This window comes from Bos indicus x Bos taurus, chromosome 6 (genome assembly GCF_003369695.1).
Source record: "Bos indicus x Bos taurus breed Angus x Brahman F1 hybrid chromosome 6, Bos_hybrid_MaternalHap_v2.0, whole genome shotgun sequence".
In the NCBI taxonomy this organism is placed as follows: domain Eukaryota; kingdom Metazoa; phylum Chordata; class Mammalia; order Artiodactyla; family Bovidae; genus Bos; species Bos indicus x Bos taurus.
The window spans coordinates 92655619-92676107 of record NC_040081.1 but is presented as its reverse complement, the minus strand read 5'-3'; the positions used below and the strand labels follow the sequence as shown (position 1 = coordinate 92676107).

Below are 20489 nucleotides of genomic sequence, written 5' to 3'. Positions count from 1 at the left end.
TGTACCACTATCATGGCTTTTCTTATTTTTATTATTATTTTAAATATATGGAGAAAGCAAGCTTTTAAAAAGACCATAGATTATTTCTTTGAATCAAGTCAATTTCTTCTATAAATCAAGTGTTTACTGCTTATTGTTCTGCTTCCTCAGTTGAGCTGTTAAAAAAGTCTTGAATCAGAAAATCTGAGTTTAATATCTGATTTTATGTCGCGCTGGTTAATTCTTAATTCTTGCTGCTGCTGCTAAGTCGCTTCAGTCGTGTCCAACTCTGTGCGACCCCATAGACGGCAGCCCACCAGGCTCTGCCGTCCCTAGGATTCTCCAGGCAAGAATACTGGAGTGGGTTGCCATTTCCTTCCTCTTTTTTTTTTTCCACTTGTAAAACAGGATTCATAGCGTCTGCCGTATTTTACCAAGTGATTGTGAATGTTAAATGAGATAACGCAGATGAAGGAAATTTGGGAAAACATAAAATGCCATGCCTGGGTAAAGGCGTTATCATTAAATATCAATTATCCTTTAAAGTATGGGCTTCCCAGGAGGCTCAGTGGTAAAGGACAGAGGAGCCCAGTGAGCTACAGTCCATGGGGTTGCAAACAGTCAGACATGACTTAGGGACTGAACAATAATGACACGGTACCAAGTTTTGATAGAAATGATGAGAACAAACTGAGGAAGCTCTTGTGAATAACGTAATGGACAAGGAGACTAAGACTCTGGGTTTAACTTCAGTTTAATATAAAAGTTCAACATATCTCACTAAAATGTTTCCAAATTTTCTATTCTTCAAGCATATAGTGGCAATAACAAGGTCAACAGGTAATTTAGTGTACACGTTGAAAACCCTGGCCCCATGTTAATAGGGCTGACCTACTCTTAATGGACACCTCACCTTAGTTCAATGTAAGCTTTCTATTCCATGAAATATTGGCTTCATTTCCATGCAGACCTTTAGGGACAACATTGATTTGTGCAAAAGAATTATTGGTCTGCACTTCCACATTCTATTTAGCCAGCCATTGGCAGGGGTGCACAAGAAGCCATCAATTACTTTAGGCCAAACTCCCTGGGTTTTCATTCTGCTCCTAATGCAGATTCTCCTTGGCTACCTGAGAATCAACACACCTGACTCCCTGACTTCCTTGCTGCCCTAACTTTTAAAGAACGCAGCACAGTCTCCAACTCACCTGTGCATTTGTGGTTAGCGTGGTCTGCAAAGAAACCCTTCCCGCATTCCTGGACACACTGGGCTTCCAAGAGGAGAAACGGCTCTTCACAGCGGGTGCACTCATGGGGACCTTGGCATTGGAGACAGTGGCTCTCACAGCCTGAAAGACACAAGGCAAGTTGACAGGAGTGTGTGTGGCTTTCCAAGCGGCTCCTGGCCCTCGTGGTGTAGCCAGGCAACCTAGTGGGCCAGGCAGCAGACTTGGAGTCAGGAAGCCAGGCTTCTGACTGTGACTGCTGTGCTGACTGACTGGGTGACTTAGCATTAGTTACTACATCTCTCTGAGCCTTAGTGTTCTCTCCTGTAAAATGGAAAGAACACGCTGCTCCACCCAGCTCTTTGGATAAAGGCCAAAGTACACAACGAAAAATACTCTGCAAACCATAAACTGACAGATATTTTCTAGCAGTCATGTATGGATGTGAGAGGTGGACCATTAAGAAGGCTGAGTGCCAAAGAATTGATGCTTTCCAATTGTGCTGGAAAAGACTCTTGAGAGTCCCTTGTATAGCAAGGAGATCACACTAGTCAATCCTAAAGGAAATCAACCCTGAATATTCATTGGAAGGAGTGATGCTGAAGCTGAAGCTCCAATACTCTGGCCATCTGATGTGAAGAGCTGACTCAGTAGAAAAGACCCTGATGCTGGGAGAGCCTGAGGGCAGGAGGAGAAGGGAGCAACAGAGGATGAGATGGTTGGATGATGGCATCACTGACTCCATGGACATGAGTTTGAGCAAACTCCAGGAGATAGTGAAGGGCAAGGGAGCCTGGTGTGCTGTAGTTCATGGGGTCTCAAAGAGTCGGACATGACTTAGAAACTGAAGAAAACAAGCTAGTATCATCATTACTGTCTAGCCCTTGGCTCTCTGCACTGCTTCTCTGAAGTGTCAGTCTTTCCTGGCTGGCCTGGTCAGTTATCAGAGTATCGCCCAAGGATGCTCCCAGGAAGGCTGCCTGTGCAGTTTGGGTGGCATTTCAGGATGTGAAGATTGTGTGGTATTAAATTAAGGCTGAAGCAGGTACTGGACCGGAGTAAGGTGATAGTTAGATACATATGGTATTTGGAGGCTTGTGGGAGGCAGATGGTGGAATAATCTTGTCTTTTAATGTGCTCAGATGACCAGAGCACACCGACTCCTCCATCTGGAGCACAGCACTGTTCAAATTTAAAGGAAATCCAAAACTAATGGTCAAAACATACCTGTTTGTGTGGCCATATACCCCTAACATTCCCACGTGGACTTTGAAATGATCAAATGTTGTGTTAGAGCATGGGTTTCCCAGATGGTGCTAGTGGTAAAGACCCCCCCTGCCAATGCAGGAGACATAAGAGACACTGGTTAGATCCCTGGGTTGGGAAGACCCCCTAGAGGAGGAAATGGCAACCTACTCCAGTATTCTGTCCTGGAGAATCCCGTGGACAGAGAAGCCTGGCAAGCTACATTCCATGGGAATGCAAAGAGTCAGACATGACTGAAGCAACTTAGCACACAAGTTGGGGCATGGGAGAAGGAAAGAGGGGACATTTTCATTATAACAAAGTAAAGCTCTTAAGAAAGAAACCAGAAATCGGATAAAAAGCCATAAAATTTTCCATGGACTCCTTCTCGGAAAAGGGGCAATCAGAAGAGATGGAAGCTTGGGTGAGCACAGAGAAGGGCTGCAGACACTTACTCTTGCAGAGGCCCAGGTCCCGGTAAAATGACGCTGAGCACTGCTCCACGCAGGCGCCGTCCTGGAGAACATAGCCGTCCATGCATTGGAGGCAGTCTGTCCTAAGAGGCCCGCTGCACACATTGCAACTCCAGTCACACTCTAGAAAGAAAGTTCCTTCAATCAGCTTCCTTTCTGTCCACCCTCAGTCCCAGAGACTAATTTACAAGGATGCTGTCTGCAGCTGCACGGGGTAAAGTGAGGACACCATAAGAGATGTCAGGTACATGAGCTCTAATGAGGCTCTGCTTGTAGTAGCCTGCACGCTTCTCTGAGGTTGAGTGTTTCCTAATTATGTTAGACATGGCACATACACAGCACGTACAAGGATTGCTCCACACTTGTGTGAACGCTGCTTGTCAGCAGGGCTGCTGAGGAGCCAGACCAACTGGATCTTATTCGATATGGATTCTAGAGTTCTGTATCCCCGAGACACGGCATCTTCATGCAAAGTCTGCTCCAGAGATTAGCCAATTTGCTTCCACAAACCTAACAGGACCTCCTCCAAACGCCAACAGGTAAAGGAAGTCAGGGGCTTTCCTCATGGTTCAGACAGTACAGAATCTGCCTTCAAAGCAGGTGAGCTGGGTTTGATCCCTGGGTCAGGAAGATCCCCTGGAGAAGGGAATGGTAACTGACCCAAGTATTTTTGCCTGAAGAATCCCATGGACAGAATAGCCTAGCAGGCTACAATCCATGGGGTGGAAAAGAATTGGACATGATTGAGGAAATAACAGTTTCACTTTCAAAGGATGTCAAGAGACTCGAGGAAGGATGCATCTGCTCACTCTACTAACACCAGCTGCGTGACTCCCTTCCTCTCAGAAATCAGGCAGTGACCACCACAACTCAAAGAAGCATTGATGCTGGAGTTAAAAGGATGTGAAAGAACGGTACAGAAAGAAAGGGATTCCTGAAATAAAACAGATCTCATGTAGAGCAGACTTGATTCCTTTACATGTTCATTGACTCAAACAAACATCTCTGGGGGATACAGCCTTGAGCCAGCTTATCAAGTGGTGGGTGTAAACTGTCCTCAAGAAGCTTATGTTCGGGTGGATCCCAGCCCAAGTCGCCCACACATGTGATCCAAGGGGATCGTTAGAAATACAGATCATCAGGTTCACTGTCAGAACTACCGAGTCAGGCCCAGGGCGTGGGATGCAGGAAAACGTGGTGCTGTGGTTATGGCTTTGGTGATTATGATTATTCTGGTTGTTGCTGCCATTGTTTTGGGCCAGGCAATTTGGATGCTGTCAGAAAATGCAAAGTTCTAGCTCGAAAGGTCAGTCCTTCATGCATGGATGACAGGACAAGAAAGCAGAGTTAAGCACTTGGTTTTGAAATTAAGTAGATCTATATTCAAGTCACAGTGGAAGTGAAAAATAGATTCAAGGGATTATACCTGATAGAGTGCCTGTCTATCAGGCTATGGACTAAGAACTATGGACTGAGGTTTGTGACATTGTACATGAAGCAGTGATCAAGACCATTCCCAAGAAAAAGAAATGCAAAAAAAGGAAAAATGGTTGTGTGAGGAGGCCTTATAAATAGCTGAGAAAGAAAAGACATGAAAGGCAAAGGAGAAAAGGAAAGATCTACCCATTTGAATGCAGAATTCCAAAGAATAGCAAGGAGAGATAAGAAAGCCTTCCTCAGTGGTCAATGCAAAGAAATAGAGGAAAACAATAGAAAAGGGAAGATTAGAGCTCTCTTCAAGAAAATTAGAGATACCAAGGGAACATTTCATGCAAAGATGGGCACAATAAAGGACACAAATGGTATGGACCTAACAGAAGCAGAAGATATTAAGAAGGGGTAACAATACACACAAGAACTATAAAAAAAAGATCTGCATGACCGAGATAACCATATGGTGTGACCACTCCCCTAGAGCCAGACATCTTGGAATGTGAAGTCAATCCGGCCTTAGGAAACCACTACAAACAAAGCTAGTGGAAGTGATGGAATTTCAGTTGAGCTCTTTCAAATCCTAAAAGATGACACTGCAAAAGTGCTGCACTCAATATGCCCCAAATTTGGAAAACTCAGCAGTGGCCACAGGACTGGAAAAGGTCAGTTTTCATTCCAATCGCAAAGAAAGGCAACCAAAGAATGTTCAAACTACCACACAATTGCACTCATCTCACACGCTAGTAAAGTCATGCTCAAAATTCACCAAGCCAGGGTTCAACAGTATGTGAACCATGAACTTCCAGATGTTCAAGCTGGATTTAGAAAAGGCAGAGGAACCAGACAGAGATCAAATTGCCAACATCTGCTGGATCATCAAAAAAGCAGGAGAGTTCTAGAAAAACATCTATTTCTGCTTTATTGACTATGCCAAAGCCTTTGACTGTGTGGATCACAATAAACTTGGAAAATTCTGAAAGAGATGGGAATACCAGACCACCTGACCAGCCTCCTGAGAAATCTGTATGCAGGTCAAGAAGCAACAGTTAGAACTGGACATGGAACAACAGACTGGTTCCAAATAGGAAAAGGAGTACGTCAAGGCTGTATATTGTCACCCTGTTTATTTAACTTATATGCAGAGTACATCATGCAAAATGCTGGGCTGGATGAAGCACAAGCTGAAATCAAGATTGCCGGGAGAAATATCAATAACTTCAGGTATGCAGATGACACCACCCTTATGGCAGAAAGTGAAGAAGAACTAAAGAGCCTCTTGAGGAAAGTGAAAGAGGGGAGTGAAAAAGTTGGCTTAAAACTCAATATTCAGAAAACTAAGATCATGGCATCCGTTCCCATCACTTCACGGCAAATAGATGGGGAAACAGTGGACACAGTGACAGACTATTTTTGGGGGCTCCAAAATCACTGCAGATGGTGATTGGAGCCATGAAATTAAAAGAGACTTGCCCCTTGGTAAAAAAAGCTATGACCAACCTAGACAGCATATTAAAAAGCAGAGACATTACTTTGGCAACAAAGGTCTGTCCAGTCAAGGCTATGGTGTTTCCAGTGGTCATGTATGGATGTAAGAACTGGACTATAAAGAAAGCTGAACAAAAGAACTGATGCTTTTGAACTGTGATGTTAGAGAAGACTCTTGAGAGCCCCTTGGACTGCAAGGAGATCCAACCAGTCCATCCTAAAGGAAATCAGTCCTGAGTATTCATTGGAAGGACTGATGCTGAAGCTGGAACTCCAATACTTTGGCCACCTGATGCAAAAAACTGACTCACTGGAAAGGACCCTGATGTTGGGAAAGATTGAAGGCAGGAGGAGAAGGGGACAACAGAGGATGAGACGGTTGGATGGCATCATGGACTCGATGGACATGAGTTTGGGTAAACTCCAGGAGTTGGTGATAGACAGGGAAGCCTGGCATGCTGCAGTCCTGAGCGACTGAGCTGAACTGATATTCAAGTCAAGGCTTTGTCACTTTTAATCTGCATGTCTTACACACCTTCCTTAAGCTTTTTGAACCTTAGTTTCTTTATCTGTTAAGCATGGATAAGAAGAGCAGCTTCATAAGGTTATTATGAAGATTGGAGAAGGAAATGGCAACCCACTTCAATATTCTTGCCTGGCAAATTCCATGAACAGAGGAACCTGGCAGGCTATGGCCCAAGGGGTCTCAAAGAGTTGGACATGACTTAGCGACTGAACAACAACAACAACAACAAATTGTGAAGATTACATGGAATAATGAATTGAAGGATCTCAGCATAGTGCCTGCTACCTGGCGATTTAATAAAGGTTTGTGGCTAAACTAGTTTCCCTGGAGAAAGTATCGCCACTCAGTGTGGGCTTGTCCTGTGTCCCCTTCACTAAGAAGCTAAGGAAACCTCTCGTTAGTCACCTTTCTCTCTTCTCCGAGGCAATATTTCTAAGTCCCAGAGAAGCAAGTAAATGTGCAAGATAGTACACATGCTTCTAAGAAGATTCATAAACTTAATCTCACTCATTTATTTGACTGACTCAGTCCTGAGGGAAAATGACTAAAACAGAGCCTTGAAGACCGCCAGCATGGTTATGATATCACTTCACAACAGGGAGGATTTGTTGGAATCTTGTTTTTCACCACAGACTGAAAACCATCAGTTAGAAAAGAGAAACTAGAAAAGGTTTTGCAGTCTTGAGCACAGCAGACCACCAAAGTTAGGTAGAGTTTCTTGGAATGGAAAATACACAATTTTGTAAAACCTTAAAGCATCCCGAGTTTATCTGACAGATGTTTGACCTCCAATTCTGAGACCTAGCTTTTCTGGCAGAATCAGAAAGGGTAAGGGGGACAGTGTGTATTGTAGAACATGGAATGGAGAAATGGAGAAGAGAGATTGAACAGGAGCAAGGAAAATCCACCCTTCAGTTCTGTTTTTCTCCCAGCTGAGGGCTGCCATTGGAAGAGCATAAGCTCCGATCATTCTAAAAATTGGAGAGCAAAGTAAAAGCTACTTGGTTTTTGACATTGCTTCCTTAAGAACACCTGGAGAACAAGCACTGCATCTTTACTCTTTGAAGTACGAGATGAACAAATTAGACACAACTTCCTTCCTTCCTCATTAAGCTTAGAGTCTGGCAATCTAGAGTTGTAAGCGCAAATGCCTCCAGGCCAAGGAAGGCAATGAAAATCTTCAAAAGAGGCCTGGTATGATAGAACAGGGAATGATAGGGACTGTGGCAATCTTAGGAGATCATGCTCCCCCAATGGAGACAATTGCTACTTGTCTCCAACCTGCTGCTGCTCTGAGGGATGCATACCCAGTACTGCGAGACCTTCTGACTCTCAAAAGAAACTGCAAATCTCAACTTTTTTATGTCAAGTCTTCTGATTTTTTAGAAGGCAAAGAGTTAAGAATTTTAAAACACTGTTATAATACATTTAGTGGGGAGAAAAACATGTTTTGGGCCAAATACAACCTGAGGGTTTCTAGTTTGCCACCTCTGGTCTAGTAATTAATACTAATGTGTGCCATGCTCAGTCATTTCCAACTCTTTGAGGCCACATGGGTTCTCCAGGCAAGAATACTGGAGTGGGCTGCCATGGCCTCCTCCAGGGGATCTTCCTGACCCAGGGATCAAACCCTCATCTCCTGCGTCTCCTGCACTGGCAGGCGGATTCTTTACCACTGAGCCACCTGGGAAGCCCTCTAGTTACTAACACCTGGCACAATATCTAGGCCATGGTAGGTACTCAAAAATACTTGCTTCATAAATAAATCAATGAATATATACATACATACATAATGACTTCTCACTATCATCAGAGAAAGTCTAAATATCTGATGACAGTGTTTTCCAAATTGGGGGAGTGGAATTCTCCAGTAAAGGGGTATCGCCAACTAAAAGAGCTGTCATGCAATTCAGGAAGAGTGTTACCTTTGCACGTTTTGGTGGAGAAGTCCAGATAGTATTGCGGGGCACAGCTCTCATGCTGACAGTCCCCAAAGAGCAGGACCTTGCTTGGATCTCGGCAGGAGGTACAGCTGGCCTGTGAATCACAGCGTCCACAATGCATGTTGCATGCTGAGCAGATAGGAAAAGAAAATGACCAGATGATTAGAATTGCAAATACAGAAGCACTGATCAAACCTAGACAGATGCTGTGAAGGAACAGCCTCGCTCCAACCTGTTCTCTAAATACTGCTCAGAACCCTCCCCTGTGATCCACAGTAACAGAAAATGTTAGTCTTATACTTCCAAAATCAAAAAGGGAAAGTTTATTTTCCAGAGAAGATAAATTATAAAGCCAAGAACAGAAATCCCACATCCAAACTGTCTCATGGCTCAGCCACAGAATTTATACTTATTCCAAGAACTCTGGAATAATAATCCAGAGTGTCACTGGAACTTTGCTTCTTAAGGAATCAAAGCTCCTACAGTTCTTGATGTAGATTTAGATTTTTGTGCGATGCCAAGATTAAAATTAGGTACTGACTTAATTTGGAGCTTGGGAAATCCCGTATATTAAGATACAAAGGACTCTAAGGTGACCTGGCTTACTGATTTCCCCACTTCTAATTCTTAGCAGCCACTTATTAGGCATTCAGATGATCCCCAAACTCTCTCACCTGTCATGCTTCCATCTCTCTCTGATTTCACAACTAGCATTTCTCCACCTGCTCAGTTGTTTACTCTAGAAACCTTAGAGTCTATTCTGGCACCTCTCTGTCTCTCGATCCTAATTCATCACTCACTGGGTCTTATTTAGATGAATTCTTCTATATAATTATCAGAACTTTTTGCTTTTCTCCATGTCCACACATGCCAGGACATCCAAGCCATCATGATTTCTTACTTGATCACTATCATAGCCTCCTAATTGGTTTGACTCATTGCATTCTATTCCAGGAATCCCCAAAAGTGATTTTTTTCTAAAGTTCAGACTTATCAAGTGTCAGAGGGCACTTTCATCCATGAACGCATATCTTTCTTCAGTCTTGGAAAAATTTCAGCCATCATTTCTGCAAATATTGCTCCTCCATCATTCCCTCCATTCTTCCTACCTAGAAATCATGATAAACGTATTTGAATCCTCCCAATGTAATCTCCATGTCTCTTGTCTTTAACTCTTATTCTTCAGTTTCTTCCACACAAAGGCCTTCCCTGACTCTCCAGTCTGGAACAGGTCTCAGGTCTCCCAGGTACAGTTCTTACACATTTTATTCTTGCCATACATAGAAACATTCTATTTAGTGATTATTTACCATCTTTATCATTTAAAGCTGTGAAATGCAAAGACTAGATTTGCTTTGTTCCTTTCCCAGTGCCCAGTGCCCAGCTGGTTATCTATAATTATGTCTGTGCTAAGTCATGTCCAACTCTTTATGATTCCACTGACTGTAGCCTGCCAGGCTCCTCTGTCCATGGGATCCTTCAGGCAAGAATACTGGAGAGGGTTGCCATTTCCTCTTTCAGGGGATCTTCCCAATTCAGAGATCAAACCCGTGTCTCCTGCATGTCCTGCATTGCAGGTGGATTCTTTACCCACTGAGCCATTGGGAAATTGGTGTTCAGTAAATACTAGCAATATAAATGACAGAAGCCAGATACTGTAATTATATATACTCAAGCACTAGCATCTTTGCCTCACTCTAAAATTTTCTCAGTATGTTTCAGATGAAAATTCTAGAGAGCGATCACGTGAATTGTAGTTCTAAAGGATATCAAATGCAGTAAAACGACCTCCCACTAAAATAAAAAGAAACTCCTTTTGTTTCACCTACAAGAAAAGCCACTGGTATAAAATATCAGTTACAATATGTAAACTGGTAATTAAAAGTCCTAGGAAAATTCTAGACTGGAATTTCAAGCAGCTAGCTTAACAATAATTAGAAAATAATTGCTGGAAACTTATATGAGGCTAAACTTTATCATTTTGGGAGGCAGGATTTCTATACTCATTGTATCTTAATTTTGCCAAAGGGTCTGACAAAAATCTCAAAGATACACCTGTGAATACAAAAATGAAGTGGTGTCTAGTAGTTGTAGGTGGATTTGAAGATAGTTGAAATACATACTCAAAAAGTTGTCAGTAAATCTTTGTAACTGGAAATGAATGTCTGTACTAGAGTATTATGATGAAGTCAATTTCTTACTCGATTATTTTCATCAATGACTTTAATGAAAACAGAGATCATGCTAATGATATTTAAATATGCCACATACATATTATACACATTATACTGAACACATACTATCTGAAAGAAAAATTCAAATTTACTTTAGCCAGTTGTAGCAGTAAATTAGGATTCCCTGGTGGCTCAGTGCTAAAGAACCTACCTGCCAATCAGGAGATGTAGGTTTGATCCCTGGGTTGGGAAGATCCCGTGGAGGAGGAAATGGCAAACCCACTCCAGTATTCTTGCCCAGAGGATCCCATGGACAGAGGGGTCTGGCAGCCTACAGTCCATGGGGTCGCCAAGAGCTGGATACCACTGAGCAACTAAACACAGCAACAAACTAAAAGCAATCAGATGAAGTTTAAATGGATATATCTTTCCTTTTCTCATTTGCCTTTTGCTTCTCTTTTCTCAGCTATTTGTAAGGCCTCCTCAGACAACCATTTTGCCTTTTTGCATTTCTTTTTCTTGGAGATGGTCTTGATCACTGCCTCCTGTCATGAACCTCTATTCATAGTTCAGTGGACTCAATGGACATGACTCAGTGGACTCAATGGACATGAGTTTGAGCAAACTCTGGGAGATAGTGAAAGACACCGGGTGGAGTGCTGCTGTCCATGGGGTCGCAAAGAGTCGGACATGACTGAGCGACTGAACTGATTGAATCAGATGAGATAAGCTACGCTGTATGGAGAGTCCTGCATTTATGTTCCACAACCAATTGTACAAACAGAGGAGACAGAAGGCCTGTTTAAACAGCAGTATTATAAAAAAAAATCTAAGAATCTTAGTTGATTAAGAGCTTACTAAAAGTTGACATGGTACTAAAGAAATGAACACAGTCTTAAGCTGAAGAGCCTTCATGTAAACCTCAATGTCAGCTGGACCCACTGCTGTATGTAGAGCTGCAAAATGAAGCCTCAAGGCTAGTTTCTCCACATGGGGGTGACAGGTCAGCTTAGAGTTTCCTGAAGTTTTCTTCTTCAAACTTCCATCGGCCTGCATGTTCTCGAGTCCTTCTGTGAAGTCTCTCATTCCAGAAGCATAATCAGCCCCTTCACTGACTGCCACAAGGAAAGGGTTCCTGCCGAGAGCTGTGAATTATTAAGACTATGTGGAAGATCTGGAGGGATGCAGTGGTGTCAGACTATAGAGCAGAGGGCTTCCATCATTTCTCTTTGAATCTTCCTTCCTCTCTTACTGAACCCTTCATCCTCCAATCCCCGCATGACCTTGCCTCATTCAAATTGGTTCTGCACATTCCAAGCCCCTTGGGTTCTCAGCGTCCTCCTTCAGAGCTGTGTGGGTACAGGTCCTTTTCTCCATCTTACGACATTCAGACCACAGAGGGTATTAGCCCTACTGCAGTCACACTGGGGGACCACGTCTCGAGTAATAGGCACAGTTCTCAGGTCAGTGACCCCATGGAAAATGCCAAGAAGATAGTGAAGATGGTGGCAAGTGGACCAGGGAGCAGTGAGGGGAGCACGGATGTACCGTAACCATCATTCACAGAAGAGGAAGCGACCTCACAGCCTGTGAAGTCCATTCTCCCTCCTGAATAGGCCTGTTTGCTACTGTAGCCCTGAGATGGTCCTCTCTTTTCGCTCCTATATTCCACTGACTCCAGTCCTGCCAGGAGCAGAGAGGTCCAGCTGGGAGATGATGGCTAATTTCCAACTTTTGAAGATAACAGGCTGAATGAATGAGCAAGGAGCCATGCTATACTTCCCCAGAGGGAAGTTCTAGGGCTGATGAGAAAGAACTGTCCAACAACTACAGCCCCCACCAATGGACTGCCCTTCCTCATCTGCAGATGCCTGTGAAGGGGTGAGAGAAAACCTCTGCCCTGGGTGCGAGGTTGACTCCGATACTTGAGTTCTCCTGCTACCCTAGGGCCCTATGGTTTCAAGTACTGAGATCCTCAATTATCATCTCTTCTTCATCTACTCAACTGGCAGTCCTTGAATGTTAGGGCTCAGTATGCAATTTCTAAAGGTTTCTGTAACCAGGCTCTAGACAGCTCTGTAGCTCTTACTTTTTTCTATAATATAGTTATTAATGTCTCCCCTTTATACTGATTATATTTCCTACAAAGCCCTTTACAGAACAATCTCTGCAATTTTCAGGCCTATAATTGTCTCTAATGAAGATCATTAGAAAAGGACACTGTGGATAACTTTTTTAAGTACTAGAAATTAAAATACCACAACTTAGGGGCATGCTTTACTCAATCTTTGGAAGAAGGAAACCTAAGCTTTAGCAAAAACTAAAGTTAGAATATTCTTAATTTAACTGACTTAGTCTATAAAATCCTATTTACATGGTAGCATATCAAATGCATTTCTTCAGGGCAAAAGCTTCCCAGAAGAGAAGTATTTCCATGCAACATATTTTTGTCACCTATATACTATATAAGGGATTCTGTTTTTTCCTTTGAACTTCTATTTCTGTGATTCTACTGCAGTGAAGAGCCTCATCAATCTAAGTCACTCCTTCTATAGCAGTACTCCCTTGCTCTTGAGCAGAACATTTAAGTATTTCATTCATGTCTCTTGTGTTACAGAACCTACAGATGCTGGTAGACAGTTGATATATACCAAGCAAAGGTTTTGTTACAAAAGTAAAAAGAAAAAAATCTTTTCATTGTCTTGAAAAAGGATTTTTATCTCTGGTTTCTCAACAGATGATGCAAAACGGGGGTTTCCAAGAACTTCATTTCAAATGCTAATCCTTGCAAGCATCTGCATAAACTAACAGTAATATCTATCTTTGTATCTATAAAATATAGGTATCTTTTAATGCTTGATTTGTCTCTCATCTCGCATGATGACAGTAACACAACAATAGCTATACTGAGAGCTTAGTCTCTGCTAAAGTCTATGCTAAGTGCAATGATGTTAGATATAGAAACTACTTATTTGGCTGTGCTAGGTCTTCACTGATGCACACGAGCTTTCTCTAGTTGCAGCAAGGGGGGCTACTCTCCAGTTGCAGTGAGTGTCCTTCTCACTGCAGTGGCTTCTCCTATTGGGGAGCACGGGCTCTAGGGTGTGCAGGCTTCAGTACTTGAGGTGCATGAGTTTAGTTGATCTGGGGCATGTGGGATCTTCTTTGACCAGACGTTGAACTTGTGTTTCTTCCTTTGGCTAAAGGAAATTGGCTCCAGGACTAAAGGAAATCAGTCCTGAATATTCATAGGAAGGACTGATGCTGAAGCTGAAGCTCCAATACTTTGGCCACCTGATTTGTAAGAGCTGACTCATTAGAAAAGATTCTGATGTTGGACAAGATTCAAGGCAGGAGGAGAAGGGGACGAGAGAGGATGAGATGGTTGGATGGCATCACCAACTCAATGGACATGAGTATGAGTAGGCTCTGGGAATTGGTGATGGACAGGGAAGCCTGGTGTGCTGTGGTCCATGGGGTTGCAAAGAGTTGGACACAGCTGAGCGACTGAACTGAACTCCTCCATTGGCAGGTAGATTCTTTCCCACTGAGCCCCCAGGAAAGCCCTAGATGTGCTGAGGGCACTATTACAATCCCCCTTTTATAGAAAAAAGAAACTAAAGCCTAGTGGTTAATTCACCTGCTCAAGGTCACAAAGCTAGTTAAGGGGCAGTTAGGAGTTGCAATTCCATTACCTGATTTGAGAGCCCACTCTGCTAACCATGGCTCTTTAATTCCTTCAACATGGGACTTCCTAGGACACAAACTTGAAATACCTGCACTGTATTTGCTAACTGTCATTTTCAAAATGAGAAAGGTATAACACAATTTTTTGGCAACTGACACTTTACTGACTGAAATGAAATAAGCCTCCTCAGCCTGTCCCAAAACTGTTCCTTCATCTGTGAAGCACTTCCTGATTTTTCCCCCTCCGATTTGCCCTTGCCCCAATTTATCCCAACTCTTCGTTTGTGTGTGACTCAGATAATTAATCATGCTTTGGCTTATTTGAGAACTAAGACATCTATACAAGTAGCTCTCATGCAAGACAAAAATAACTACTGTTTGGGCAGAAACTGAATGCCCTGTAGCACATCAAGCCTTGCATACTGTCAATATTCAACAAACATATCTCAAAAACAAACCCAGTGAAGTGCTGAGGTCATGGCTTGTGTACTTCAAATGAGCTCTGTTCTCCGCTTAGGATCTTGGAAATGACTCACTAAAAGAAACCATAGGAAAAAAATAGACTAACATTTTAATTATTTTAATGAGATAACTACAGTACAGAGAGGTTAAATGATTGGCCCAAGATCACACAGCTGGTATTTGCAAAGGAGAGACCTAGCCCAGCACTTCCAATTAGGCCCATATCTGAGTTATCATCTATTCATCACCTCCATATGCTTTGTAGATTCTTTCTCTTTCTTTTCTAAAAATAAAGGTTAGGTAAGAATATGGAAGCAAAAAAATCTCTATGTCCTTCCATGACCTCAGAAGAGCAAGAAAGGATACACAGTTCATTTTTTAAAAAAACTTACGCTGACAAACACGGTTATCATCAAGATAGTGCCCGGGGAAGCAGGCGATACTGCAGGTGCCAAGGTGGGACAGAACACGGCCAGTGTCACAGGAGGAGCAGGAGAACGGACCCCTGCCCTGGCAGGTCCTGCAGGAGGAGTGACATTCTGCAGAGAGATGAGACACGGAGGGAACCCATGAACCCAAAAATTACCTTCCAAAGCAGCACACCCAGAGCCACTAATAAAAGCTCCCGCACGGAGAGGGTTAACTGGTATGCTTTACTTCCCCCTGCACTGGCGTGACTCCCCCCTGTACTGGTGTGCTTCTCGCTTTCTATCTCTCTCTCTGGAGGTTCAAGCCTTCTCAGGTACGAGCCCCAAGTGAAAGAAGATCACGAGGCACCGCCTGCTCCTGCGTCCAGCACTTACTCACTTTTACAAGCTCCTCTCTCCACGAAGTACCCAGAAGGGCAATCAGGGACACAGCGGTCCCCCAGCAGCAGGTTCCGGGCATTCTGGCACCGCAGGCAGACGCTCCCGGTGTCACGGAGGTTGGCTGCACAGTGATGGCACAGAGGGTGGCAGTCTGGAGAGGACAGAGGGGCACAGAGAGAAGGCACGGATGCTATGAAAGCAGTGTCTCATTTCTACATTGAAGGGTAAAAGGGATTGCAATGACCACTGCTGCAGCGCAGACAGCTGGGGAGTAGCCTGAAGGCAGTGTGTACATCAGTAAAGTAGAAGCCTGGGACCAGTACAAACGGTGTGTTTGAGGTTTTTAGCAAATGGCCAGGCCCAGCACAGCGATTGAGTCTTCGTCCCTTTCCAATTGAACAGCCTTCAAACCCTAGCGCAGCCTGTGATAGATACTTGCCAGGAGTGTAGAAAGAACTGTCAGATAACAGAAACAGTCCATCAGATCAACACAGAGAGCTCTGAGAGCTCAAATACAGAGAGCCCCTCCTCATTCACAGAGCTTCTTAGTATGCTCAGTACCTCCACGAGGCTCCACCTCCCAAAGGGGGTCTTCCAGAGTCAGCTCTCCAGTCTCAGACATTGGTGTGAGAGGATTAGGGTTAGCTGATAATTGAATTGGGGGAAATTTTCAATCCTTAACTAGAGGTAAAGTTAGAGTTTCCTTGGTGGCTCAATGGTCAAGCATCTGCTTGCCAATGCAGAAGATGTGGGCTTGATCCCTGGGTGGGGAAGATCCCCTGGAGATAGAAATGGCAACCCACTTCGGTATTCTTGCCTGGAGAATTCCATGGACAGAGGAGCCTGGCGGGCTACAGACCATAGGGTTTCAAAGAGTGAAACACGACTTAGCAACTAAACTGCAACAAAGAGGTCAAGTTACAAAGAAGAGTTCAGTTTAAAAGTCAAAGATTAATTATCTGGGACGGCCAGCACTCTTTCTTGTTCTCACCCGTATAACAGTCCTCCTCTGATTAGAGAACTTGGTTGTGTGTAGCTCTCCCTATAGGTGAAAACTTCCTCTTTCCTATTTTAAGTGGTAATAATGCTTCAAGTCCCATTTACTACCCTCCATTCCAAGGATGGAAGCCACAAATTACCCCCCAAAATGAAAAAGGAGTAAAGACCTAGGAAAATAAAGGTCTGGTCTGATTCAAAGCACTGTTTGCAGTCACTAAAGCACCATTCAGTAGCCAGGTATGTCTAATCATCCTAAAGTCTTGTAGACAGAGACTGTGATTTCTAGAAATATTGAGACTAAAGAATCCTTGTCAATAAAAAAAAATTGATTACCTCAGTTGATAAAGTATCTGCCTGCAATTCGGGAGACCTGGGCTCAATTCCTCGGTCGGGAAGTTCCCCTGGAGAAGGAAATGGCAACCCACTCCAGTATTCTTGCCTGGAGAATCCCAGGCAAGAATGGACAGAGGAACCTGATGGGCCACAGTTCATGGGATCACAAGTTGGACACAACTTAGCACTTTCTTTTCTTCTTTCTTTCTCTCTAAGCCTCAGTGACACTCTTTCTAATTGCTGATCATCTGAGACATGTTCTATGCCAAAGAAGAGATGTTAACTCCATACCCAGTACCCATTCATCCACACAAGAAGTCTTTCTGGGGCCTCTGCAGTCACTCCAGAAGTTGAACCTGGAGTGTCCTCCTCAAAAATGCCAACTTTTTTATAGCGGCACATAAACGAACAGCATCTGACCTTTCTCTGAACTTCAGGAGTTTCAAGTTTCTTGCAGCCTTTTGCCAATATTAGAAACTATTCTTGATATCCTATGAGGCAAATTAATCCCCATTACAGTCCTTCAGTAAATTATAAAGGAAATGATGGGTGTATCAAGAGAAATCTGATAAGGAGGCTATTTCCCCCTGATTCAGTGTATGGCTTCCACACAATTCCAACCTTTTTGTTTTCTTTTTTTGTGTACTCTCCTCTCAGTGCCAGGAGCACTGAAAAGTCACTGGAGCAGATGGAGGTGGCTCTATTGTATGATTACCTTGATGAGTGGGTACAGGTTAGAATTGGAAACCCAGGAAACAGGACGGATTCAAGGCTCCATTGTCTGAAAAGTCTTGGCCTCTTCCTCTTCATTTAAGCCAGTGCTTACGAGAGTGCCGGGCTCAGGCATGCGTCAACGAGATCTGCAGGTGTGCAGTGGTCTAAAAACTAGTTGCCTCTAACTGAGGCTTTCTCCAGCATACAATTAGAGAAAGGAAAAAGAATAATCACCAAGGAGATGCTTTGAAAAGAAAGTAAGCAGATCTCTTGAGTATTTTGTGGCTACAATAAACAAATATTTATGGATTTGTCTGATTGTGTGGAACTCTAGACACTGTTTGAATGAATTGTGTGATGTGTATGAAATAATTCTAAAGGCAGCTGGAGCTAGTTCATGGACGTTCCTTCCCACTCTCATGGAAACTGCTTTTTAAAAATATGTTTATTTTTATTTATTTATTTGGCTGCACTGGGTTTTAGTTGAGGCACATGGGATCTTGTTCCCTGACCAGGAATTGAACTCGGGTCCCCTGCCTTGGGAGCACAGTCTCAGTTGCCAGTCCACCAGGGGAGTCCCTCGTGGCAGCTGCTTTGAAACCCTTGCTACTCTTCCCCAGTCATCAGAACCCACCCTGCCGCCCTCCCAGCTCCTCCCAGGTTATTTCACCCTCTACTTGATTCACCCCATCAAGCATGAGTACCTTTGTTTCTTTCCTGTCAACCTCTTTTTATTTCAACTCATCTCCCCTCCCAAGGGGAGGCTAATTCCTCCACCCATATTTTTTGATCCAATACTCAACATTATTTGAACATTATGGCAACATTATTACATCTTTTACCCCCATCTCTCTTCATTCTCCTTGACATCAACCTCCAAATGTGTTCTGCATTACTTACTCCCCCCAAAACTTTTCTCAACAACCATTCCATCTCTTGCCTTCCCCTCACCACCCAACTGTCTTGCCTGTCTAACTTCTCACCACACTGTTATCTGCCTTCTGCCTCCACAGTTCAGCTTTTACCACTCTTGAAAAGGGCTCTGACCACCTAAGACCAGATGCAATGGCCTCCTCTAACTCCTGTACCATGTGCTGTACTCAGTCATGTCTGGCTGTTTGCAACCCCATGGACTGTGGCCCACCAGGCTCCTCAGTCCATGGAACCTTCCAGGCAAGAATACTAGAGTGGGTTGCCATTTCCTACTCCAGGGGATCATCCCAACCCAGGGATCGAACCTGTGTCTCTTGAGTCTCCTGCACCACGGGTGGAGTCTTTACCACTGAGCCACGTGGGAAGCCTAACTCACCCAAAGTGTCTGCAACACACGACACTTCAGATCGCCCGTCCTCCTCGACCTCCTTTCCCCTCTTCCTGTGCTTTGTCCTGAGGCTCCTCTCAGTCATTCTCTGCCCCTTGTTGCCTGATAAGTGTAGAAATACCTCACAACCCTCAACCTCTTCTATCCCCCTAACTCTCATTTGCCGAAGGTCTTAGAATCAGACATGGCTGTTTGCATCATCCTGGTCTGGTAAACAGCTACCAAAAGCCTGTGGAAAGGGCCAAGAGTTGCAGAGAGAGGGAATGTGAAGTGGTATAGCCACTATGGAAAACAGGATGGAGGTGTCTCAAAAGCTTAAAAATTTCATGTCTGCATATTTTTCTGAAGAAAACAAAAACGCTAAATTGACAACGTACATGCACCTCTATCTTCACTGCAGCATTATTTATAAAGGTCAAGATATGAAAGCCACTTAAATGTCCATCTGTAGATGAATGGATAAAGAAGATGTAGTATATATATATTCCCAATGGAATATCACTCAACCATAGAAAGAATAAAATGTTGCCATTTGCAACCACATGGATGGACCTTGAGGGTATATGCTAAATGAAATAGGTCAGATAGAGAAAGACAAATCCCATATAACTTCACTTACATATGGAATCTAAAAAGCAAGAAAAAAAAGAACATGAAACGGAGTCAAAGATGGAGAAAACAAACAGGCAGTGGCCAGAGAGGAGAGTGCTGGAGAGGGGATGAGTGAAACAGGTGGGGGCGAAGGAGAGATACAAACTTCTAGTGACAAAATAAATAAGTAATGGGGATAAAATGTGCAGCATGGGGAACACTGGCTATAATACCATAATAACTTTCTATGGTGACAGACGGTAACTAGACTCATTGTGGTGATCATTTTATAATGTATAGAAATATCAAATCACTATGTTGTACACCAGGAACTAACACAGTGCTGTGGGTCAATTATATTTCAATACAAATAAAGGAGAGAGTTGCAGAGACTTCACAATTACTCAGGGCCTCTGCCTCTCTCCACGGCTCCATATTAAGCCTTAAAGAGGTGTGGAATCAATCACCACACACACCACAACGCATGATGGAGTGAGTACCCAGAGGCAAGGAGAAATCAATGAGTGACGCCTGAAAAAATAAAACAATCAACTGCACATTACCCAAAGCATCACATTAATCCAGGTTAGTTTACAGTTTCACATTATACACGAGACTGTAACTACTCGAGTTTGGAGAGTTGGATTCTTTATGTGTACTACCTGTTCAGTTCAGTTCATTCGCTCAGTCGTGTCTGACTCTTTGCAACCCCATGAATTGCAGCATGCCAGGCCTCCCTGTCCATCACCAACTCCCGGAGTTCACCCAAACTCATGTCCATCGAGTCGGTGATGCCATCCAGCCATCTCATCCTCTGTCATCCCCTTCTCCTCCTGCCCCCAATCCCTCCCAGCATCAGAGTCTTTTCCAATGAGTTAACTCTTCGCATGAGGTGGCCAAAGTACTGGAGTTTCAGCTTCAGCATCCGCACTACCTGTACTCATTCCTTATTCATTTATCCATAGCTTAAAAAGTCATGCTGGAGGCTTCCCACGTGATGCAATGATAAAGAATTCACCTGCTACTGCAGGAGACACAGGTTCGATCCCTGGTCTGGGAAGATTCCACATGATATGGAGAAACTAAGC

The 20489-nt window shown here is 43.5% G+C and overlaps 1 protein-coding gene across 4 annotated transcripts in view; it reads right to left on the bottom strand.

Moving 5' to 3' along the window:
• FRAS1 (Fraser extracellular matrix complex subunit 1) overlaps nucleotides 1-20489 on the bottom strand; it is a 535024-nt gene that overhangs the window by 175280 nt on the left and 339255 nt on the right. For 3 of the 4 annotated variants that reach the window (XM_027544846.1, XM_027544845.1, XM_027544843.1), the window contains exons 21-25: nucleotides 15442-15594; nucleotides 15027-15173; nucleotides 8294-8440; nucleotides 2906-3046; nucleotides 1188-1328 (exon numbers count right to left, since the gene is read on the bottom strand). In XM_027544846.1, coding sequence (XP_027400647.1) covers nucleotides 1188-1328; nucleotides 2906-3046; nucleotides 8294-8440; nucleotides 15027-15173; nucleotides 15442-15594 — 729 coding nt within the window. The remainder of the gene's footprint in view (nucleotides 1-1187; nucleotides 1329-2905; nucleotides 3047-8293; nucleotides 8441-15026; nucleotides 15174-15441; nucleotides 15595-20489) is intronic. The other variant, XM_027544844.1, reaches the window with a different exon arrangement.